We start from the raw sequence: 20,921 nt of genomic DNA, 5'->3' as shown, positions 1-20,921 counted from the left end.
AGCAGCGATGAGACGGTAAATTCAGTCACTCCCCCCCCCCTTTCTCCAAGATCAAAGAGTCTCAAAGCGCAACTTTCTCTCTCGCTGGCTTGTTTCAAGCTCGTGGATTTGTGTGTTGTTGTTGTTGGGTTTCTCTGGGTTTTTTTATTGCGCTGATAATAGTTTTTTCTTTGTGCACAAAACGAGGTCGATCCAGTCTCCTTCTGCTCCCAGCACTTAGTCTGACTTAGAGCAAGAAAGCAAATAATAAAAAGGAGTAAAGTCCCCATACATACATATACACCGGATGGGAAATATCAGTCACTCTTCCACCTTCCAGTCACAGATCAAACAGTGTCAGCACCGGAGAGGACTACTTTTCTGCCTTGCTCCCCCCTTTTTTTCCTCCACAGATCGCAGCTTCTTCTGATACTAAATTTAACGCAAACACATTTTATCATGGATTTTTGGTTGATCTTGATCTGCAACAGAAAAACAACATAAAAAAGCCAAAACCAAGAAAAAAACCCGGAGAGTGTGTGCAAAGGGGGAGAAAAGAAAAGATATTCACTGGGTGGGAGAGATTAACGTGAACTGTTTTCCCCCCTTTAAACTCCTGGGAGAGAAAGAGATCCACTCTCCCTCTCTTCTCTTTTCACTGAAATGTAACACATTCAGATCCCAGAGCTTTCAGACAGTCTCAACTGATAGACAGACACATCGAGCTTGCTTTTCCTGCTTCAGTTTTTTACTCCTCCTCCTCTTGCCAACGTCACCCTGACAATTACAAATAGGTCTCACACAAACCCATACCTGTCAATCTTTTTAATTGCTTTGTTTTCATTTTTTTCCAGAGCTAAACAATATGACAAAAAAGAAGTCTTAATACAGCATAGCATAAAAGATTTCTCAAGTGAGGCACACATTGACGGTTTTGTTATTATAATCCACTTCCTAAAGTACTCTGCAAGACGCATGTGCTGATTTAACTTAAGCAGATGTCTAGTTCGGGCAAACTTAAAAAGCAAGAGATGCTACCTAGCTTTGACACACAAAAACATACCCTCCCCCTTGAATTTAGAATGATTTGTGTAAGATTACAGATCTCCCTTACTTTTAAACGCCAGCAGATTGCAAAGCAAGAACTGCAGCGTATGAAATGCTGCTAATAGACTTTGCATAGTTTGTCTAGGGATTCATATATTGCTAACTGCAAGAACAGACGGTGGTTCCCTTCCCCCCTTCATAATGCAAGAAAGAAAATTAAAACTACATTCTGATTCTTAAAGGTAAACACTTAAAGCTATACATTTGCATCCTTTGGGGCAAAAAGGTAATTTTATTGAATTAATATGCAATTAAGAAATAAATTGTGCATCATGAAATGATGGAGTTAATTCCAAGTGAGTTATACATGAATTCTTCCTCCACTATTGCAACAGCTCTCTTTAAATTAATTTCCACAATCATCAAGTTAGGCTGGCAGTTTTATCAAAACATTTACTTTAGTCCTTTGACCTCCCACTTGGTTTTCTATAAATGCTCTCCCAAAAGTAATTCTACATTGCAGAAGTTAATGTTTTAAAAATTCCTCTCTTAAAGATACCGGGGAGCAGAAAAATATTTAGGCCATTTTTTTTATTTTGTAATGTCAAAGCTAAAAGGGAGAAGGAGCCACTTTTTAACTGTACTCGGGTTATAGAGGACTATAAACCCCAGGAGGCTGTAAAGTGCACTTCGTGCGTGTTTTCCGACTAGAAGGACATCAGCAGTACATTTCTCTTCATAGACATAACACACACAAAAATCTGTAAGATGCTTTAAACCCTTTCATAAATCGCCGTGCTTTTATTCTCCCCAAATCTAAGTGCTATATCCACTAGTGGTTGCTAGCGGCTCTGGGTTGATTTGTACCACCTTGCGAGGAAGTGAACGTTTCGCACGGAAGGGGCGGTGCCTGTGTCAGCAGCCTGCAGCTCCCCAGCTGCTCCTAATAACAACATTAGAAGATTAGCTGCAACTTCTCTTTACTACTCTAACCTTATTGATCTGATAATATAGTCGTGTTTTCTTTCAACTTTTTTAAAGGGATCATCTCCGGCTTTTATAAACTAGGCGCATGGGGATGGGGATGCGGCACGGTTTTATATTTAAATGATTTTGAATTCCCTTCCTAAAATGCAGCATGCAAGCTAAAAACAAAACAAAAATTCTGAGCGGAAAATCTTGCAAACCTGTCTTTCACTGAACGTAAGAAAAGCCTGGTCGCGGTGATCAGATTTGGTTGCATTATAGAGAGGCAGGCGGGCATGTGTTTCTGTGTTGTTGCAGATCACACACAAAACACAGGCACCCACAGTTTTTGCTGCTGCAGCAGCTTTGCAGGCGGGACTGTGTTAGGGAGGGTGAACTTTGTTCCTGTTTCATGTTAGAGACGGTAAATGAAGATCAGCTCCAGGGGGATCATCTTGCTGGTGCTGCTGCTTCTCTGGTGTTTCCGTGTTGTGGAGGGGCTGGGCTGGGAGGACGGAGACAGGCTGCAGCTTGCTACATTAGACGTTATTTACATACACAAATAGCTATGTTCAGAGAGTGTCTCCTCTTGTGAATTCGGTGGTGGTGGGTTTTGCAACCTGTGCGAAGAACCCTCATCGCTGGACACCCCCAAAGGGGGTGCTGAGGGTGGGATAAGAGCGCTGAGGCTAGAAATGCGTTTTAATACAAAAAGCAGCGCTTTGCTGAGGTGCTGGGGGTCTCGGTTCTGGAGGAGTCGGCGGCAGCAGCAGTGTCCTCTGGAGGGTCCCTTCTGGTCCTGCTTTGGTGGTGCTCGGCCCCGGCCCATCTTGGACATGTCCTACTCCCGTCACTTTCTGGATTTCCAGGGCTCGTCTATTCCCAGCTCCATGAAGAAGCTGGTGGTGACTAAGCTGAACTCAAACTTCCGAGAGGCTGTTGCCCTGCGGCAGGACGCGCCTGTGCCACTCCCGGGAGATGGAGATCTTCTTGTCAGAAACAGGTGAGCTCCCTTCCCCTCTCCAGCCCCCCCCCCCCCCCCCCGGTCTTCTCTTCACCTACTTCCTAGCTAACCCTGGGGTCTGAGCCCTTTTCCTGCCCAAACGCCCTCTGACTTCTCACCTCTTGTGGCCTTCTCTTGTCCTGTCATCCTATCAGGGTGTACCAGCTGCCATCTGGCGCCTGTGAATTTGATTTTTCTTGTTGTTTGTTTTGAAGTTCTGATGCCACAAACCTTTCCCCCCAGGCATTGGGGTGGGTGGGATTTTTTGCATCTTTGGAGGTGCTGCTTTCTGTTTTGGTTTCTCCTTTCTTACCAATGCAGCTGATCAAGCAGTACTTATTCTCCTACCCGGGAGGAAGAACAGCCTCACAAATCACTGCTTTAGTAGCCGTTTGCAAGGGTGGGAAGGGCAGCATGATCTTAAACAGAACGCTGCACGTGAAGTAAGGGCTCGGGACTGCAAAACCAGAACATGATTTCTAAATCCTTCCCAAGTTTGTGTGTGTTACGTTTACCTAGTCACCAGCGTGTCTGTCTCCCTGTCTGACAATATAGAGCAATCTGTGTCTGTGTTATTTATAGCCACGGGCTGAGCGTGTAATTGTATATAGAGCATGCACCGACGATGGTTTTATGTGTGTGTTTCCCTGCGTGTCTGTGTTTTTCCCCTCTGTAGTTCTCCACGTCACTAACCTTTAGTGAGTATGAATCAACAGGAAGGCAAGAGGATCGCATCAGTCTGTCAATGCTACTTCTGCTTTCCCTGTCACCCGTCAACCATCTAGCCACTACTTCCATCCTCTTCCTCCTCCTGAAAAGCAAACAGTAACACCAGGAAAGGAGAAAGCATCTCGAAATTCCACAAGCTTTTAACAAACTCCATAAGCCTCTCCAACCTTTTAGAAAGTTTATTACCACTGCTAGTCTCCCTTGTGAAGTAGGCTTTCTAAATTGTTTGCTATTTTTACAACGAAACAGGGTCACACAGGGAGTAAAGCTGTGACATTTTGCTTAACATAATGTGCAGTAAATTGTGTGCTTGCTAGTACTGTCCGTTCAAGCTTTTTGGTCAGCTCCCAATAAAATGAAGACTGTGAGGACAAAGTGTACCTTTCCCCAAAAGGCTTTATAACCTATATATTTTCATTGGTTCCCGCCTAGATGGAATCATTCCTTAAAACAAAAGTAGGGCTTTTTAAAAATCCAACTACCTCTGGTAGAAGCTGGAACTCTGGGAACCCTATGGAAGATTGTGTAGCTGTTTCTGTCAAGAGGGGAAAGGGTCAAAAGACTTGACTAAAACCTGCCCCTACATAGAACGGGTTGTTTAAAGACAGTGCATAATGAAATACACCAACAGTCCTGAGGTCAAAACTGGAAGTTTATTAACAGAAGTGCTTGTGTACCTTGTCTGTATCTAATCTCTGGAGTGTGTGTGGTTGGGGAAGGGGGGTCATAATGTACAAGAGAGAGACATGGACTTCTTACGACTGAAAAAGCTTCATGCAAAACTTTAACTCGCTGCTGCCATCAACCTATAGGATTTTTCAACTAGAGAGCTCTAAAGCACTGACTTGCTGCATCTAATAAGGAGCGGCCCTAAAAACAATAATGGCATGAAACATGAATCAGTCTGGAGTTAAACTCCTTTTCTTGGAAGAGACCCGCCTGCCTTACAATGCAAACAGCTACAGAAAAATGTAGCAAGTCCCACTGCTGGTAGTTGGATATGATAAGGTTGTTACGTCGTTGTTCTCTAATCCCCTCCCCCATACGCACTCTCCCTCTTTTCCTGTGAAATTTTAAAATGTATTCATGCCATTTATATTGTTTTCAGTATAACTCTTTCTTCTTCCCTCCCCCACCCCTCCTCGCTTGTGCCTGGGTGGGCTTCCTGGGTGCTAGAAAGACGTGCACGCCCCAGAGTGAAATCAGGAGCTGGTCCAGAGACTCATCCAGGCAGTTGCTTGTATTTGAACATACATCAGTTTATAAAAAGGGGTGGGAGTGGGGGAAAGTGATCGACTGAGGTGTGGAGTTAATATATTGTGTGTTGTTTAGAGTTGAGCGAAGTTTTTTCTTTGTTATTATTATTTGCTGAGGAATCTCACATCGCATGAGATTCCATTAGTACAAAAATAATGCACAGGATATATTCTCTGCGTGTACCTTCTAAGAGCTGCAGCAGAAAACAAGCCCTCTTTCCCGCTTTTGTACTATCCTGGGGAAGCTGTTTCTTATCCCAAAAAGACAAAATGTGTCCCTGGCTTTATTGATTCTTAAAACACATTTTACAATAGGTAGAAGTCTAAGGATTTTAAAAACAAAACAATAAATGACTTGCGTTTGAAGGGTGCATTTGCGAATTTGTTCATTTTAGTCTCAGTCACGCCCATGAACAGTATTAATTGCTTAGAGCTTTTTATGCAAAACAGCTCTCATTCACCACAGTAAAATCTGCTTTTAGATTTAGGGGAATACTGTGGAAAAGCGCTTTGGAGGTCCATGTATTTATTGCTTTTCAAATAAGATGCTTCTATTAAATGGAACTTTCCCCCCACTTTTTCTTTCGGTGGAAAAAGCATTCCATAGTTCTTAGCAGAAAAATCCATCATAGCTTTTACTCACAGAGAAATACTTTTAAACTAGAAATCGATTTAAAACAATAAACTTGCTCTTTCTAGTGGAGAAAGGAAAGCGAAGGGGAATAGAATCCTTAACGTAGCCATTTATGCTGCTTATGGTCATTTCTTCTATTTTCAAGAAGGGGAAGGTGCCTCTGTTTTATGGCAGAAGAACGACCAAAAGAAAAAAGCCCAGGTTTCCCCTAAGTTATGCGATGTTTTCAAGCCTTTTGTAAAAGAGTGACCGGTTATTTCGTTTCCCAAATATTTTTAACGATTTTCTGCGGAGGTGAAAGTTAATGGGGAGGGTGTTATTGAAATGGAAGGGGGAAGAGTTTTTGATTCATGGTTTGGCGGATCACGGTGGGAGGAGTAGGGGGATTATTTCGGCTGAGTGTTTGGGTTGAGAATTTGTTTTCTTCTGCGCTCCTAGTTTGGATTACCTTGTTTTGTCTCTGTGTTGAAGAGTCTTGTGCTGAATTTCGCTCACTTGCGTTTTGTTTGGGTGCGAGAAGCAGTATTTGCATCCCTCCTCGGGCACGTCTTGTTTTTATAATAAACAATACCAAGGGGTCAGCACCCTTCAGTGTAAATAAAGCGGGTGACTCGGGAGCGTGAGCAATTATTTTGGGGAAAGAATTATTTTGGGGATCTCTGGTTCCGTGTCTCAGCTCTTCAGATTTTGAAAATAGTGAAAGATGGTGCCCTCACCAGACCTTCCTTAGTCAAATAGAAAAGACATTTTAAATTTGGAAATTAAACCAGAAGGATCACTTGAGAAGAATCTTGAAGGCACCCTGCAAAAGCAGAATGCACTTTTTTATACACACAACCCCCCACCCCACCCGATACCCACCTCGTTTCGCGCTCTCACAAGTTTTCAAGTTGATCTTGAATTTATTTCTGCGTTTAAAATGAAAGGGTTTAAACGCCCGGGGCACAGAACACCATGTCCCCCACAGTACCTTGGAAAAGCAAGGTTAACAATAAAGGATTTAGATAAGATTTTGAATTCAGACGTTATGGTTTAAACGTTTTTTGGGTTGTGGGTTTTTTTTTTTTTTTTTTGCATATGGGAAATTTAGGAAGAGTAAATTAAAAAAAAAAAACCCTACAGGCGCGAACACATGGGAGTTACACAAATATTGGTGGGTTGAGAAAAAGGAGTCGAGTGAGGAGTACTTTTAGCAAGCTTGGAGACTATATTGATTAATAATAATGATTCCCCTAGTCCAGAGAGAATCATTTCACATGGCAGAGGCAGCTTGGAAAACTGGAGGGGAGGGGTTGGGATGGTAAGAACAAATATTACAAGCAAGCCACTCACACATACACTAACTAGTTCTCATTTCTTTGTTTCTTCCTAATATTTTTTTTCCCTGGGGCTCCTAGCCCCGTTTGAATTGGAGGGGGGGGGGGAAGCGATCGCGAACAAGAGGACAGTCTTTCAACTGTTTCTTACGCACAGGTCAGCCTGTGGGTATCTCCAAGCCCCCTTTCTTCCTCCTCTCATAGGCAGCCACCGAAGAGCTGCAGCCCCCCAGTTGAAATGGAAAGGCATCCGCATTTGCACATACAGACTTGCATGGGGGAGAGGGAGAAGAGCTGCAAGTGGCCAAGTGCTGGGGGAAGAAGTAGGGGTGCCGCAATGTAGAATAGGGGCTAGAGGGAGGGAGTGCTAAGATTAAATGAATGGCTTCAGAGAGATGTCCCAACTCTCTGGCCGACCTCTGAAGTCCCGCTGAGCAATCACACTCCTACTGGTGCCAGCACTGGCACGTTTTCCCTCTTACGGTTATCCTAAAAGGTGGAGAGGTGCAGGCAGGCACCAACTTCTGCTTCTGCACTGTTTCTTTCCCGAGATCTGCCATTGCATCCTCTCCCCCCCCCCCCCCCCTACACACACACAGTTTCAGCTTCTGGTGGAGCCGGGAGAAGGGGAAGAGATGGGGGGTGATTTGCATTTTCTCCTGGTAAAAAGCAGCATGTTAAGGACACTTGTATACAAGACATCTGTTTAACTGCAGCACTCCCATTCCCTCCTCCCTTCACACACGAAGTTTCCAGCTTTAGAGGTCATTTACCTGCCTTGATCTGTCCCTTTCCATTTTAAGAAAGATGCTAAGTGAAAAGAAGATGGGACTGAAAAGGGTGGGGAGAAAGGTGTGTGCTTTTTTTTTTAATTCCTCCCCTCTCTTGGGTTCATATAGGGGATGCCTGTTTCATATAAGTGCAAAAAATTAAAGGAGCACAAATAGGCTTTCTGCAGGGAGGGAGGTTCTCTCTGTGCCAGTCAAGGAAGCTAATTCAGAGGTAATTTGGCCCAGATTGCAGGAGAGGTGTAAATCCATGGGTTGAAAGTTACTGCTGTAGAAATAAGGGCGGGGAGGAAGGGAGATAGCCATCTCTCTGCTTTTAAACCTCACTGCTAAAAGTTATTTTTTAAAATCTAATGCAAAACAGTAGCACCAATTGTGCCTTAGTTTTTTGATCATTTTTCTCAAGTGTCCTGAAGAGACATATTTTGCTGTGGAAGCTGCTGCTTTTCTTAATGATGGGACATGGGAATTATGTAAATTAAAGGAGGATGGTAGTTTTTTTTAATCTATAAATAGGATGTAGACATTCTTTATTATATTTGAACACTGGATTAAATGCAGAAATAAGGAAAGCAACAAAAGCCACATTCTTCTTTTTCCACCTTGTGTAATATATATACAAATTGTACATATCTATACAATACACACTTTAATATAAAGTCTGAGAGTCTCCATAGTATAAAGAACTAAAAAAAATTTTAAAAGCAATATTTTCAGTTTCTCATTTCTTTGAGTACGATGTGTAAGCACTTCAAAATCTCACACACACAATTTGAAAATATTGCTAACTATTGCTATTAAAATTGCACGGTTTGCATACTTCTACAGCTTTTCATATGACGCCAACTTCTATAATCTTTAAGTTATCAGTTTCACCTGTAGTAAAAATCTGACATCCTTCTGCTGCATTTGCAAGCTTCTTGATGTTTCTAGTTAACAGACTCTCCTTGTCTTCCTCGTGTAGCAGGTATTTTTGTTATGAGCTATTTTAACATGAAAAAATATTGTTAGTAAAATATCTCCTGTGCAATTAAACTAGATCAAAATACCAAACTGTTATCTTCTACTGCTAATCAAGTTTAGAATGTGTGTGTCTTTTTTGAAAATATTGGCATTCTTTTTCACCTGTTAGAGGTCAGTTGGACTTCTAAAAATTGAATACAGAGTAGTTTCAGTCCCTCTGTACAAGGCTGTTTGCATGTTTTATGACTAATTTGTAAAAAGCAAATTATTTTAATGTTGAAATTAGCTCAAAGAGAAGGCATATTTCCTATAATCACAATAATTTTAAAACAAAAAAACTTGCCTTCAATAACATGTTATGATCTTGCAGATGACATTTATGCTTAATGTTATCGTTCATTGTTAACGGTATTATTCTAATCAGAAATGTAAATATGTTGCCAAAATAAATATATTTAGCACTTTGCACATATTTTATTCTACGGAGTTGTTTTTATATCATTTGTAGAGTGGTCAATTCATTTTAATTTTCCAGTCTGATACAAAATTATTTTTTTGGTTTGCTTATTTTGGTTAAAGCAGCCATGTGGAGAATGTCTTTTTATTTAAACATGTCTAACATTTCTACGATATTAGAAACATAAGGTAGAAAAGTCTGATTAAAATCACGTCTATGCTATGTATACAGACTTTTTTGAATAGTATGATGTGAACATTTTTTCTAATTACTGGTATATTTGAATATGTATTGTTACATCTTATCCAGTAAACCTAAGTGGATGTTTTATCGCAAGGTACTTGACAAAGAAAGCATGATAACAAATTTTTGTTTTCTTCTAGATTTATCGGCATTAATGCATCTGATATAAACTATTCAGCTGGTCGGTATGACACGTCAGTTAAACCCCCGTTTGATGTAGGTTTTGAAGGTATTGGTGATGTAGTAGCCTTAGGCCTGAGTGCTAGTGCCAGATACACAGTAGGCCAAGCTGTGGCCTATATGGCACCTGGTTCTTTTGCTGAATATACAGTTGTGCCTGCCAAACAAGCAGTTCTTCTACCCTCAGTGAAACCTGAGTTCCTTACTCTAATGTTAAGTGGCGCGACAGCATACATCAGTCTGAAGGAGCTTGGAGAACTGACTGAAGGCAAGAAGGTTTTGGTGACTGCAGCATCTGGAGGAACAGGCCAGTTTGCTGTGCAGCTTTCAAAGAAGGCAAAGTGCCATGTAATTGGAACTTGCTCCAGTGATGAAAAGGCTGATTTTCTGAAATCCATTGGCTGTGACCATCCCATCAACTATAAAACTGAAAATCTTGGTGCCGTTCTTAGAAGGGACTACCCAGAAGGTGTGGATGTAGTGTATGAATCTGTTGGTGGAAAGATGTTTGACTTGGCTGTCAACTCCTTGGCTACTAAAGGGCGACTGATAGTGATTGGGTTTATCTCTGGCTATCAAAATCCTACTGGCCTTCAGCCTATTAAAGCAGAGATGTTGCCAGCAAAACTACTGAAGAAATCTGCCAGCATCCAGGGTTTCTTCCTGAACCATTATCTTTCTGAATATAAAATGGCTATGCAGCATTTGCTCACTATGTGTGAAAGTGGAGAACTGGTTTGTGAGGTGGACCTTGGAGACATGTCTCCAGAGGGCAAGTTCACTGGCTTGGAGTCTGTATTCCGTGCTATAGATTATATGTACATGGGAAAAAACATTGGAAAAATTGTAGTTGAATTACCTAACTCTGTCAACAGTAAGCTGTAAAAACAGAACAATGATATTAATCAAAACAGAGAGAAAATAGGCACTTTATACCTCAGAATTACTGGAAACTATTTCTTTTTGAAAAAAAAACCTTAGTAAAGGGTAGTATATTAAAACGGTATTAAGTTGTTACGAAAAAGGTTGACTTAAAAAAGCTAAAAATTTAACCAGTGCCTGTTGCAAGGATTTAACAAGCCTGTGTTTGATTCTGTAACTTTTATAGTATTAGCGCTGCTCAGGCTAATACTAGATATGAACATTATTCTGGGCAATTAGAATAAGTGATGATGCAGAGGCTGATCCACCAGTTTCTTTGATAAGATTTTTAAATCCTTTTTGGAAACATTACATTTCATATGTGTCATGTCAGCTATTTTGATCCTCTGATTTAAAAACATCTTTTATTTTCAGCAAAATAAAACATTCTGTTTTTAACTCTTGACATTTCTGGGAAACCAAAGTTTAAAATTATTTTTTCTACTTTTTTTGTATTTCAAACTCAGTAATAATGTTATGGCTGTCCTGTGCAAGTTATTCAGAATTCACATGCAATTCTATACAGAAAATGTAGCCACTAGTTCTAACATGGCAGAAAAATGGGGGAGAAAAGGAGGGAACACTCACCATTTCTTTTAAATCACAGAGTTGGCAACTATAAGTAAGTCTGCAATTTTTATTCACATCTTTGTTCCATTTGGAACAGTCATCTTATCCGTTTGCTTTGGTGTTTATTATCTTTATTGTTTACCCTTCTTTCTCTCTATTAATCCCCAAGATGGGCTAACAGGACTTCAGTTCTAAATTGTGTTTCCATGTATTGAGATTCTTTATTTGTATCAACAATTTAATAAAATGCAGAAAGCTATCTCTGTGTTTGTCATATTTTTTCATATTGTTACACTTCCTGTAGCTTAACTCTTTCATAGAGGTGCAGTATATTTTAATATATTTAAAACAGTGATGAATATTTGGTACAACTTCTCATAGCCAAGTTAGTAGTAATATTTACTAATGCTACTACTTAGGCCTTATGGCAAAGAGCAAGGTCTTTTGTTTAAATTCTCTGTGCCCAATACACATCTCAAGTATAAATAAAAACATAACTGGGGAATAGTTTACACAGTGGGTTCAGTTAAAATGATTGTTCTGTTTTGAAAATTATTCATGGCTGAGGAGGTGTTTTTATACCTGTATATAAAATGGGAATTCAACCTATGGTAACAGTGAACCGTTTCCAAAATAGTGATGCTTTTAAACTGTACCTACTGTACATTTATTTTCATTACAGTAGTTACACTTTTAGGGCCTGACCTTGCTGCCTCCATGGAAGTCAGAGAATTTTAATGGACTTTGAGAGCACTGGCAGCTCACAGGATCGGGCGTCTGATGATAAACTTGCAGTTTTCTTGGATCATAAGGCCAGGCCCACATTAAATAGAAAAAAAATCTAGGTTTAATTTTACATCTTGGGCAATAATCAGGACTGGTTGTGCATACGGGATTTAGCTTTATTGAAAGTAATGTATGTTAGATAAAAGCTTCACTTATGCTGACATACCTGGAACTCATAGAAAAGTTAAATCATGTTTCATTTTATGATTTAAAAGTGCATTCCGACTGTAATTTGATAGTTTACCTCTGTTATTGCTGGTTTACGGATTAGTATCCAGCAAAAAATCTTTCCTTTTCTGCCATGTTTGAACGTCAGTATCAGTTCACCTGTTTGGGGGTTTTCAGAACAAGGTAGAGTGGTGTCAGTCTTTGCAGTTTAAAATTCTTTGCTTTTTCTTATGTTCAGGCAAGCTTAGATTATTCTATAGGGACATTCTAGGGTTTGTCAAGCCATGTAGCTTGCTACTAGCTAGTTACCATGGTAGTGTGGGTTTCTTGGTTTGTTTTTTATTATTACTATTTTGAAAAATTATTTTCATAACCAGAAAGTACATTAACATTTGGAGTTCCAGCTTGATGACAGAAAAGCCCTCAAATCCTTACAAGATCAGTTAGAGAGTACTAATGTGACAGGTTTTTACTCCAATATATCTGGTCCCTTATAGTGTTTTTAAAATAGTTAAAATATGCATATCCGTGTGCAATATATATGTCTGAGAAAACCATTCAGATCTGTATTAACTGATACAAAATCTAGAAAAGGAACCATACCTGTTAACCGTCTGCAGCAGGGCCATGAACAACAATATTTTCAAATTGGGCACCTACAGATGTGTACCAAAATCCATAGTTATTCACCTAACTCGGTGCCCTGATTTTCGGAAGTGCTGATCATTTGAAGTTCATGTGATTTATGTGCCTATTTTTAGTCATCCCAGGTTGAACATTTTGGCCTAGGATTTGTATAGTAATATACCGTGTGCATATATGACATCCAGGATTTCATAAACTATTACTACTTTTCTAAATACATTACCAAAGATTAACTGCCACAAGCTCCATCACAAATACAAATAAGATAAGGAAATAGAGACACAACTTTGGCACATTCCTATATTTATATTAAAATGTGACATTATTTGTGTTGGTCCTAGCTGTAGTGTTTGGGTTACTCTTCAGCACCTCAGTATGTTTTGTAATGTTATTACTGAAGTTCAACTTCTTTATGTGCAGAACTTAATTCCCTGTTTACTAATTCTAAACACTTTTAATGTCTAGGTTGGCTATCACAATTGCTTTGTCATTTTTATCATACTTCTCCAGAATGTTTAAGGAGATGTCTTAAGATGTGTATGATTGTTCTTTCATGAATGAATCCAAAATAGTCAGGGATTTCTCCCCTACCCCCTACCACCACTTTTTTTTTTTTTTTTTTTTTTTTTTTTAAGTTATTACTGCTTGTTTTAGATTACTGAAAAGAGCAGCTTTATCTGGGGGAAAAGATCAGGTATTTGAGACGTACAGATTATCTTTTCTCTATTGTTACTGGTGATAATTCTCAGGTATGTGAGAACATAGACAACTTTTCCATTGTTTTATTTCAAAAGTATGTATTGTGAATTGGCTACAACAGGCATAAGACTCATTTTGGGTAAGCAAGCTGTTGTGTATATAAATAATGCCTACAGTATTAGATGGACAAGAGACTATATATGGCATGTGCACAGCAAGGGTTTAAATAATGCTAGGACATTGAATGTATGAGGAAAAGAAACTAAACTCACAGCAAGGGATTAACAACAATACACTTAATATGCTTGCAAAAAAAGGTGTATTAAAAGCTGTGTGCACAGTGGGGACTTAAATGATTAAAAATAATAATACATGTGCCTGGGAAGTATTAAGTATACTATATGCAAAGAGTGGGGATTTGAATAATAATATTAATAATAGCATCTGCTCAAGCTGTAGTTGCTGGTGCTACAACCTAATTTTACTTTTCTAAATGAATTTGCTACGACCGAACCTAACGTTGCTTGTTGAGGATAATGACAGAGTTCTCCTTATACACACATGCATGCTCGTGCACACACATACACATTTCCATGGAAAACAACAAAGAAATTTAATGAAGGGCTGACTATATGCTTCTTTTTCTTCTGACTCTCTCTCACACACATACCCCGACTGTATATACAGGACTGTACCCCTCAGCACGTTGTACAAAGATGCTCCATAATTAATTGCTATGCTGGAATCTCCGAATGTCTTGTTGAATTAAGTTACATTGCTATTGGGTTACAGTTTTTGGTGGTTTATGGGGGGTTTAAAATAAGGGGCTAATTATAGCTGCCGTGTCATATACATACAAATAATTACAATTGCTCAGGGAAAAGTTTGAAACCGTATTTGAAAACACTATTTTTTTCCCCCTCTCTCAGTCTGAGGAGTAAAGAAATTCCACTGCTGAATGGCTGTTAGTATCTATTTTACAAGATTTACTCATTTTCAGGTACCTAATGTAGCTTCTAGCATGCATGCACAACAATACAATTTATATGGTAAATGGAACCAAATAATGGCTTCACTGAATGTTATGGCTGCACTGAAGGGAAATGTCACGGTAAATAGCTGCCAAATTATGGATCATGCCGAAGTGTCACAACTGCACTAAAGACAAATAGCACTAGAGGCTGTTGCCACTGTGACGCTTTTGAGTTATGAAGAAGAGGAGCAGTCTGATGTGAGGCTCTTTGTGTCCTCATTATAGCAAAGGGTTACTGCAGCAATGTACAAGAAAACCCAGTCCAATGTGGTGGTTAGTTATTAATCTGTCCCTTTCAGATCTAACAGCTGTGGCAAAACAGAAAATCTTTGCTTTGCGTTAACATACGCACGCACAAAAACCTGCAGATTTTATGAATGTAAATGTGTATGGGAAATGACTGGTAATGGAAAAATGTAATAAAATAATCTAATCAAAGAATATTATTAAATTTAACATAGTATGTGTCTGAAAGGTTTAGTTGCTTCTTATGCAGATAGATGTGTGAAATATAAGCAATAATGCACTTTCTCTCTTTGTAAAGATATGCGTAGTAAGGACATTACCAACTAAATTGCTTCTTCTAAACTGAAGTGAGTCCCGGTTTCTTTCATTTTAATGGGAGGGTAATAAAGATGAAAGACTAACGTTTTAACTGATGGATCCCTTAAGCTAAAGAATAGAAATTTATTATGTTTTTAGGGGATATGCTAAATCCTGAAATGTGGGAGAGGGAGGAATCCCAGGTAAAATAAAATTAAACTAAAAAATAGCCTTATGTAATGTGTTTTTACAAATAGAAAAACTGTGCAGTTTTATTTAGATTAAACAGAAGGCTGTTTTCTCAATCAGACACAATCTCAAAAATATATTTGAAAAATTATTTGAAAATGGAAGGTCATGACTCAGCAAGGGGTCTGTTTTTCTTCAGATCATCGTTCAAACCCAGCCTGCAATGTTAAATGCAACGAGTTTGATGGTCTCAGCACCTTCTTTTGCAAACCATTGTACACACTACAAATGTACCATCCATAATTCAACACAGTTGTCAGTCTCGGTTTTAGAGAGGGGGCCCAGACTGAACAATCATGGTGGATAAATTATTTCTCAAGTCTAAGGAGAGTGGTCTTCCTTCCACATCAGGCTTAAGGTCATTGGCAGGGCAGTGAGTGAAAGGGGAGCTTGTATATTAACTCTAATGCACTACTAGTGTGTGGATAAATAGAGGGATTATACTAATTAATTACAATTATGTTAATTCTTTTGGAGAGAACAGCTGAAGAGGAGTAGTTTTGTTCTATATTTTTCTCCCTTAATTCTCTTTTTTCCCCTCATGTGTAAAAATAATAAACAGATGTCCCTATAGGTCATTTTTCTTATAACAGCATTAGTGCTTTCTATTTTCATCATCGCAAAAATCCACATTTCAGAGGATATCCAAAAGATTCTAAAATGGTTTTTAATCTGTGGCAATAACACATTTTGCTTAAAATTCTTATGCTGTGGTCTAAAGAAGGGAGAGGGAGAGAAAGATACCCTATCCAAAACTGGGTAGAACATCTTTGAAAGGCAATTAGGGTATCTAGAATTTATTTTACATATAGCGCAACGGCAAGGAGCTGCTTTTTATTAAATGAAAATCCTATGTTATATACTTCAGAAACATTCCAGTTAATGAGTGTGTAATGTCCTGAGCGTAACACAGAACTTCTTTTTGTGTTCACAACCATATGATGCTGGAAACTTGACAAATGATATCATTTAAGACATATGCCTGCCTTAGGGACCTGTTTTTTGGCTTCCTGTTTCTGGCTTTTATTTCAGTAACATTTGTAATTGCCACAGGATCTGTACCTGTGTAGTGTTTTAACCTTTTCACTTACCACTTCATGTTCACTGGATGTGGGTGGGTACTTTGCATCATAACTGATGAGAAGGAGTTGCTAATTTTTTCAACTACCATGTTATTTGCTCTCTTATGCATACATCCTGATGTATGATGTATAAATATAATATAAGCTGAGCTTTTTACACAGTTGGGGCAGAAAACACTATCCGTTGTGTCACACTGACACAAACACAAAAACTAGGTATAGTCCAGGCTTAAGAAAAAACAGCTGCCAGGTGTGGCTGGCTGCTTCCCTCTGGATTAGAAGAAGGATTTCATAAATATTGGATAAGTACGAAATAGCTTGCTTCATACATAGAAAAATTAGAAAAACAGCACCCAGCATGCATTTTTCTCCAATTATCATCATTCTTCCCTTTGATAAAAAAAATCATTCTTTATTATGGACATAAATGCAATCTGGAGCTAGTTAGAAATGCAAGTTTTATTTTCAATAATGCAATTACATTAAAAAGTTTGCTTTGTGCAAGAATGAGGAACCTTTGTTGGCCTGGAGGTGCTGACCTACAGAAAAATCAGTGGCGGGGGAGAGCGGGCACAAGTTAGAAAAAAAAAAAGCCAAAACAAAACCCTCACTGACATGGCCCTTGACTGAAATGGAGAAAGACATTCCCCTCGCATGCCAGAGCCTTGTGGGGCCCAGGCTAGTAGTTTTTGTGTGCTCCAGCCCCACGTGGAGATGGTGGGAGGCAGTGGGGCTGGAGCATCAGTGTGGGCTCCCCAGTGCTGGGGTGGAGGAGAGTCCTGAGCCTCAGGGGCCGAATCCAGGCAAGCCGGAGCTATATCCGTCTCCCAGGCCTTAGGTTTCCCATGGATTTGGGTTGAAATTGTATCTCCAGGAGGCAATCCTGGTGGGAGCAGGACAGTCATGACTTTAAGCTCCCTTTGTACTGTGAGGATGCTGCTCTGACCCTAGCCAGGGGAAGCACTGATTTATGGCAGCCTCCCCAGGGATGCTCCACAATCTGGATCAGCCAAGAATCCTTGTAGCACTTAGTATTATGGCTCTGCCGCTACCGAGGCCTGCAAAAGGACTGATGTAGGGCCACTTAATGGCCTTAAGTGGTCCCGTCTTAGGCTTTTTGGAGCGCGGTTCCACTGACTAGCCACTACTGCAGTGGTGTATATGAGCTTGGATAAAGGACAACGTGTCTCTGGGCATTTGTTCTGTAGCCAAAAATTTTTTGCTTGCAAGGAAAAGTGCAGCTTTCCTTAAAATTACTGTTTTATCCTGTGGTCATTGAAAGCACACTTTAATTCCAGTTTCCAGTCACCAAGTATTTTGCGGCATGTTGCTTCTGATTATGTGAGGTAGACCTGAGAGCACTGAGCACCCCCTGGAAAAGCACACAACCCCTAACCGGTTTGTCCCCAAAGAGAAGAATGATTCTGAGTAGGGCCCTACAAAATTCATGGTCCATTTTTGATCAATTGCACTGTTCTACGATTTTTTTTAACAATACATTTCATTATTTCACTTACTTCGATCTGAAATTTCACTGCCTTTTTCTGGCCACCCAGCTTTGAAGACAGCAGTGGAGAAGTGTGGCTGGAGAGTGGTGGCTGCTGACTGAGGGTCCAGATTTAAAGGTATCAGCATAGAAGTAAGAGTGACGGTTCTATCCCATTGTATTTTAATTATAGGGATCCTGTCCCAAAAAAGCGTTTGGGGGAGTGCAAAATGATTATGGAGGGTGCAGTATTGTTGCCTTTTATCTGCACTGCTGCTGGCAGATATAAGGGCAACAATACTGCACACACACACACACACACACACACACACACACACGCGTGCAGTGAGCAGCACTGCTGTCAGCTGCAGCACAGAAGTAAGGATGACATGGGATGGAACTGCCACTCTTACTTGTGTGTTCTGACACAGACCTGCCTAACTTCAAGCTACTGTGAATTTTCTTACTTCTGTGCTGATGCCTGCAGAGCTGGGCTCTCAGTCATGCTATCTACTAGTACAGCATAGAGTAAAAGCACCCAAAAGAACAGATTTTACGACCTGTGACACATTTTTCATAGCTGTGAATTTGGCCAGGGTCTAGTCATGAGCCCATATTGCCACATGGACCAGCTCTAGGAAATAAGCAGGAAATATTTATCCTATACAAATATGAGTGTAGTGGAGTCATAACAAGCATGCACCAGGCCAAGTCACTTCTGATATTAGAGGAACCATATTCAAAATGAGTCAAAGAACATATACAGGCATATACATCTCATTGTGTTAAGGGATTTGTGCACAGACCTCCTATACACCGTCTTTAAAAATATACCCTTAAAGGACTAATTCACAAAGGAAAATGGAGAGAAGCAAAGTTTATGCAGTTTCTACAAGCAGTCTGATTTGCTATGCAGTTCAGTTCTGGCTGATTACAATATGCCTCAGGTGGGCTTTGAGGCACAAGGCCAAAAAGCCAAGTGATTCCAACCACCCAAGACCAGAGAATTCCACAGAACTGCATTGTCTATCACGTCTTATTGGCACAAGGAAAATAAACATTCTAAAAAGAATGACCATATTCCTCTATTTACATGGGATTATTGCAATGACTATTTCTGGCAGGCAATCTGTTTGCATCTCGAGTTTGGAAAGCCTGTAATGTTAAACAAGGGTAATGCTGGAAACATGTTTGGCTTATTTGCCCCCTGACACCTATGTGTAATCCCTCATTGAAGCTGTAATGAATGTTCCCTTTGGGATTGTATAATTTTAACAGTAACCTCTGCATAGTGTTAGCATAGTGCACTCTTTCTGAGTATGCTAAGCATGCCACCAGTAGCTAGAAGAAAGTAGGTAAAATATAGTATGTTGTATTTATTATTTGGAAGTGAAATTTAGTCACTGTGGGTTTTTTATCATGATGAGCTGGAAAACAGTGTGCTGTTGTACAGTGCTAGTGTAAATCAATAACTCCATAGGAAGCACTGCTGTGAAAGTGGGGTCAGAAGCAAATTGGAGCATGGGGTGAAGGGAAGGGCTGGAGAAAACCAGTTCTGACGCAGACCTGCCTAACTTCAAGCTATTATGAAATTTTCCCTCAGGACAGTTTGCAAAATCTCAGGCTTGTAGTATGCTCACAGTTACCAGCACTGCTATTACAGCGACAGCAGCAAAAAACATGCAAGTATCATCAAATACATTAGAAGAGGCTAGCGAGATGTCCTGTCCTGAGATGCTACAAAAGAAGAAAATACTTGAATTCTTGAGCATCGCTGTTGTCAGAATTCACTTCAAAGTAGAAAACAGATTAATTTTCCCTCCCCCAACTTTAAAAAAACACAGAAAATTTAAATTATTTAAAGTCTTTTCTTTCAAATTAGAGAGCGAAACCAGGTGTTCTGGAAGAGAAGCAAGCAGGAGAGGCAGCCAGGAGTTTCTCAGGGTTTTCAGTTTTCTACTAGAAGTATATGTGAGTTAACTCTGGAAATCAGCTATCCCTCTATTTTAATGTGCCTAAACCTTGTGGATCACAGACCACTTGATTTGCATATAAGTGGTGCAACAGACTTTGACAAGATTTATGACTAATGTAGACAGTGCAGCTCCAGTTTCACATTTACCACAAAAACATGCACTACTTTCTAACTCAAACATACATATGTGCAACATTCTCATATTCACAGGGGCGGAGAGGAGAAGGAATTGAAAACTTCAACCTAGCTGATTTCATATACTGTCTCTTCAATTTTATCTGTTAAAGCTGTGGTTCTGTATGTCAGCTTGTTCTTTTGCCTTGCTTCTTTTTTTGGTTTGTGGGAGGCTGACAGATTCCACAGTCACAACATGTGGGTCATAGAGCAAAGAAGGAGACAAACACCCTCTTTTTCAAGAAGCTGAAATTGCTGTTGCAAAGAATAGCTAAGCATTGGTTCTTGATGCATGAACCAGAATCCCTGAATTCTATAAAGTGAGCAAGAGGCTCAAAATATAGCATGATGGAGAGAAAGCGGTAGACTATTCAGCCAGGGTAAAAAAAGCATATCTAGGACAGCACTGCTCAGCTGACAGGAGGAAATCCAGGCCCATGCTTTACCTCACATGAGTTCACCAGGTGGTAAGAGGCAGATTTTAATCACACATCTATGACAACATGAGAAAACTCTGTCCTAAATTCAACAAGATTGTTTCACAAACATGTGGTTCCAAGCATTCACACTCTTAACACTCTTCTTATGGCTTCCTTCCTCCTTGAAGTCATGCATAACAAACAAATGTTCAACTTCACATAGACACATATAGCTTCTTTCCATTGACACATTTCACAACAAACAGCAACAGCAAACGTAATCAGGTTTTGGAGCGAGCCCCATTCTTCTCCAGGGAACTAGTCACTACAGAATTCTTTTTGTGTGTTCTTGGAATTTACATTTGGAAATGGAATTGTTGGCTTAAAGCAACCTATGACCGCCTGCAGAGCCCTCCTGGTCACTAGCAAGGTGGGGATTAATCCCAGCCTGATTTACCCCTCCTCTTTCACTAATGAGGCAAAGATGGAGACTATGGCCAGATTCCCCAGAAGGAAGTTCTATAAAGGATTAGCTGTTCAGGAAGCAGAGAAGAATGTTTTGGGGCGAGGGGGCTATTCCTAATTACTAAGGGGAATGTGGATTTGGGGG

At 39.9% G+C, this 20,921-nt stretch overlaps 2 protein-coding genes across 3 annotated transcripts in view; one reads left to right on the top strand and one right to left on the bottom strand.

The window, feature by feature from the left end:
• The window catches only part of TSHZ1 (teashirt zinc finger homeobox 1), a 62,866-nt gene extending 62,149 nt beyond the window's left edge, over positions 1-717 (bottom strand). Inside the window, exons 1-2 of one of the 2 annotated variants that reach the window (XM_075921069.1) lie at positions 551-717; positions 1-461 (exon numbers count right to left, since the gene is read on the bottom strand). The exon at positions 1-461 is cut by the window's left edge and continues 738 nt beyond it. The gene's annotated coding sequence lies outside the window, so the exon portion shown is untranslated. The other variant, XM_006121398.2, reaches the window with a different exon arrangement.
• Positions 718-1,925: 1,208 nt separating this feature from the next.
• On the top strand, positions 1,926-11,311 carry PTGR3 (prostaglandin reductase 3). Its single transcript, XM_006121399.4, has 2 exons — positions 1,926-2,995; positions 9,522-11,311. Exons 1-2 carry the CDS (start codon positions 2,688-2,690, stop codon positions 10,444-10,446), a joined length of 1,233 nt encoding a protein of 410 aa, XP_006121461.2. The 5' UTR covers positions 1,926-2,687; the 3' UTR covers positions 10,447-11,311.
• Positions 11,312-20,921: the final 9,610 nt, after the last annotated feature.

The sequence above is a fragment of the Pelodiscus sinensis genome, chromosome 2 (genome assembly GCF_049634645.1).
Source record: "Pelodiscus sinensis isolate JC-2024 chromosome 2, ASM4963464v1, whole genome shotgun sequence".
Classification (NCBI taxonomy): Eukaryota; Metazoa; Chordata; order Testudines; family Trionychidae; genus Pelodiscus; species Pelodiscus sinensis.
Note: the sequence above shows the minus strand (reverse complement) of the source record. Positions and strands in the feature narration are given on the sequence as shown.

Bases quoted from the DNA above. Each gene is read 5' to 3' on its own strand.
- PTGR3 (XM_006121399.4), top strand. From the start codon at position 2,688: ATGCGTTTTAATACAAAAAGCAGCGCTTTGCTGAGGTGCTGGGGGTCT. The intron at 2,996-9,521 runs GTGAGCTCCCTT...GTTTTCTTCTAG, and splicing joins GATCTTCTTGTCAGAAACAG to ATTTATCGGCATTAATGCAT.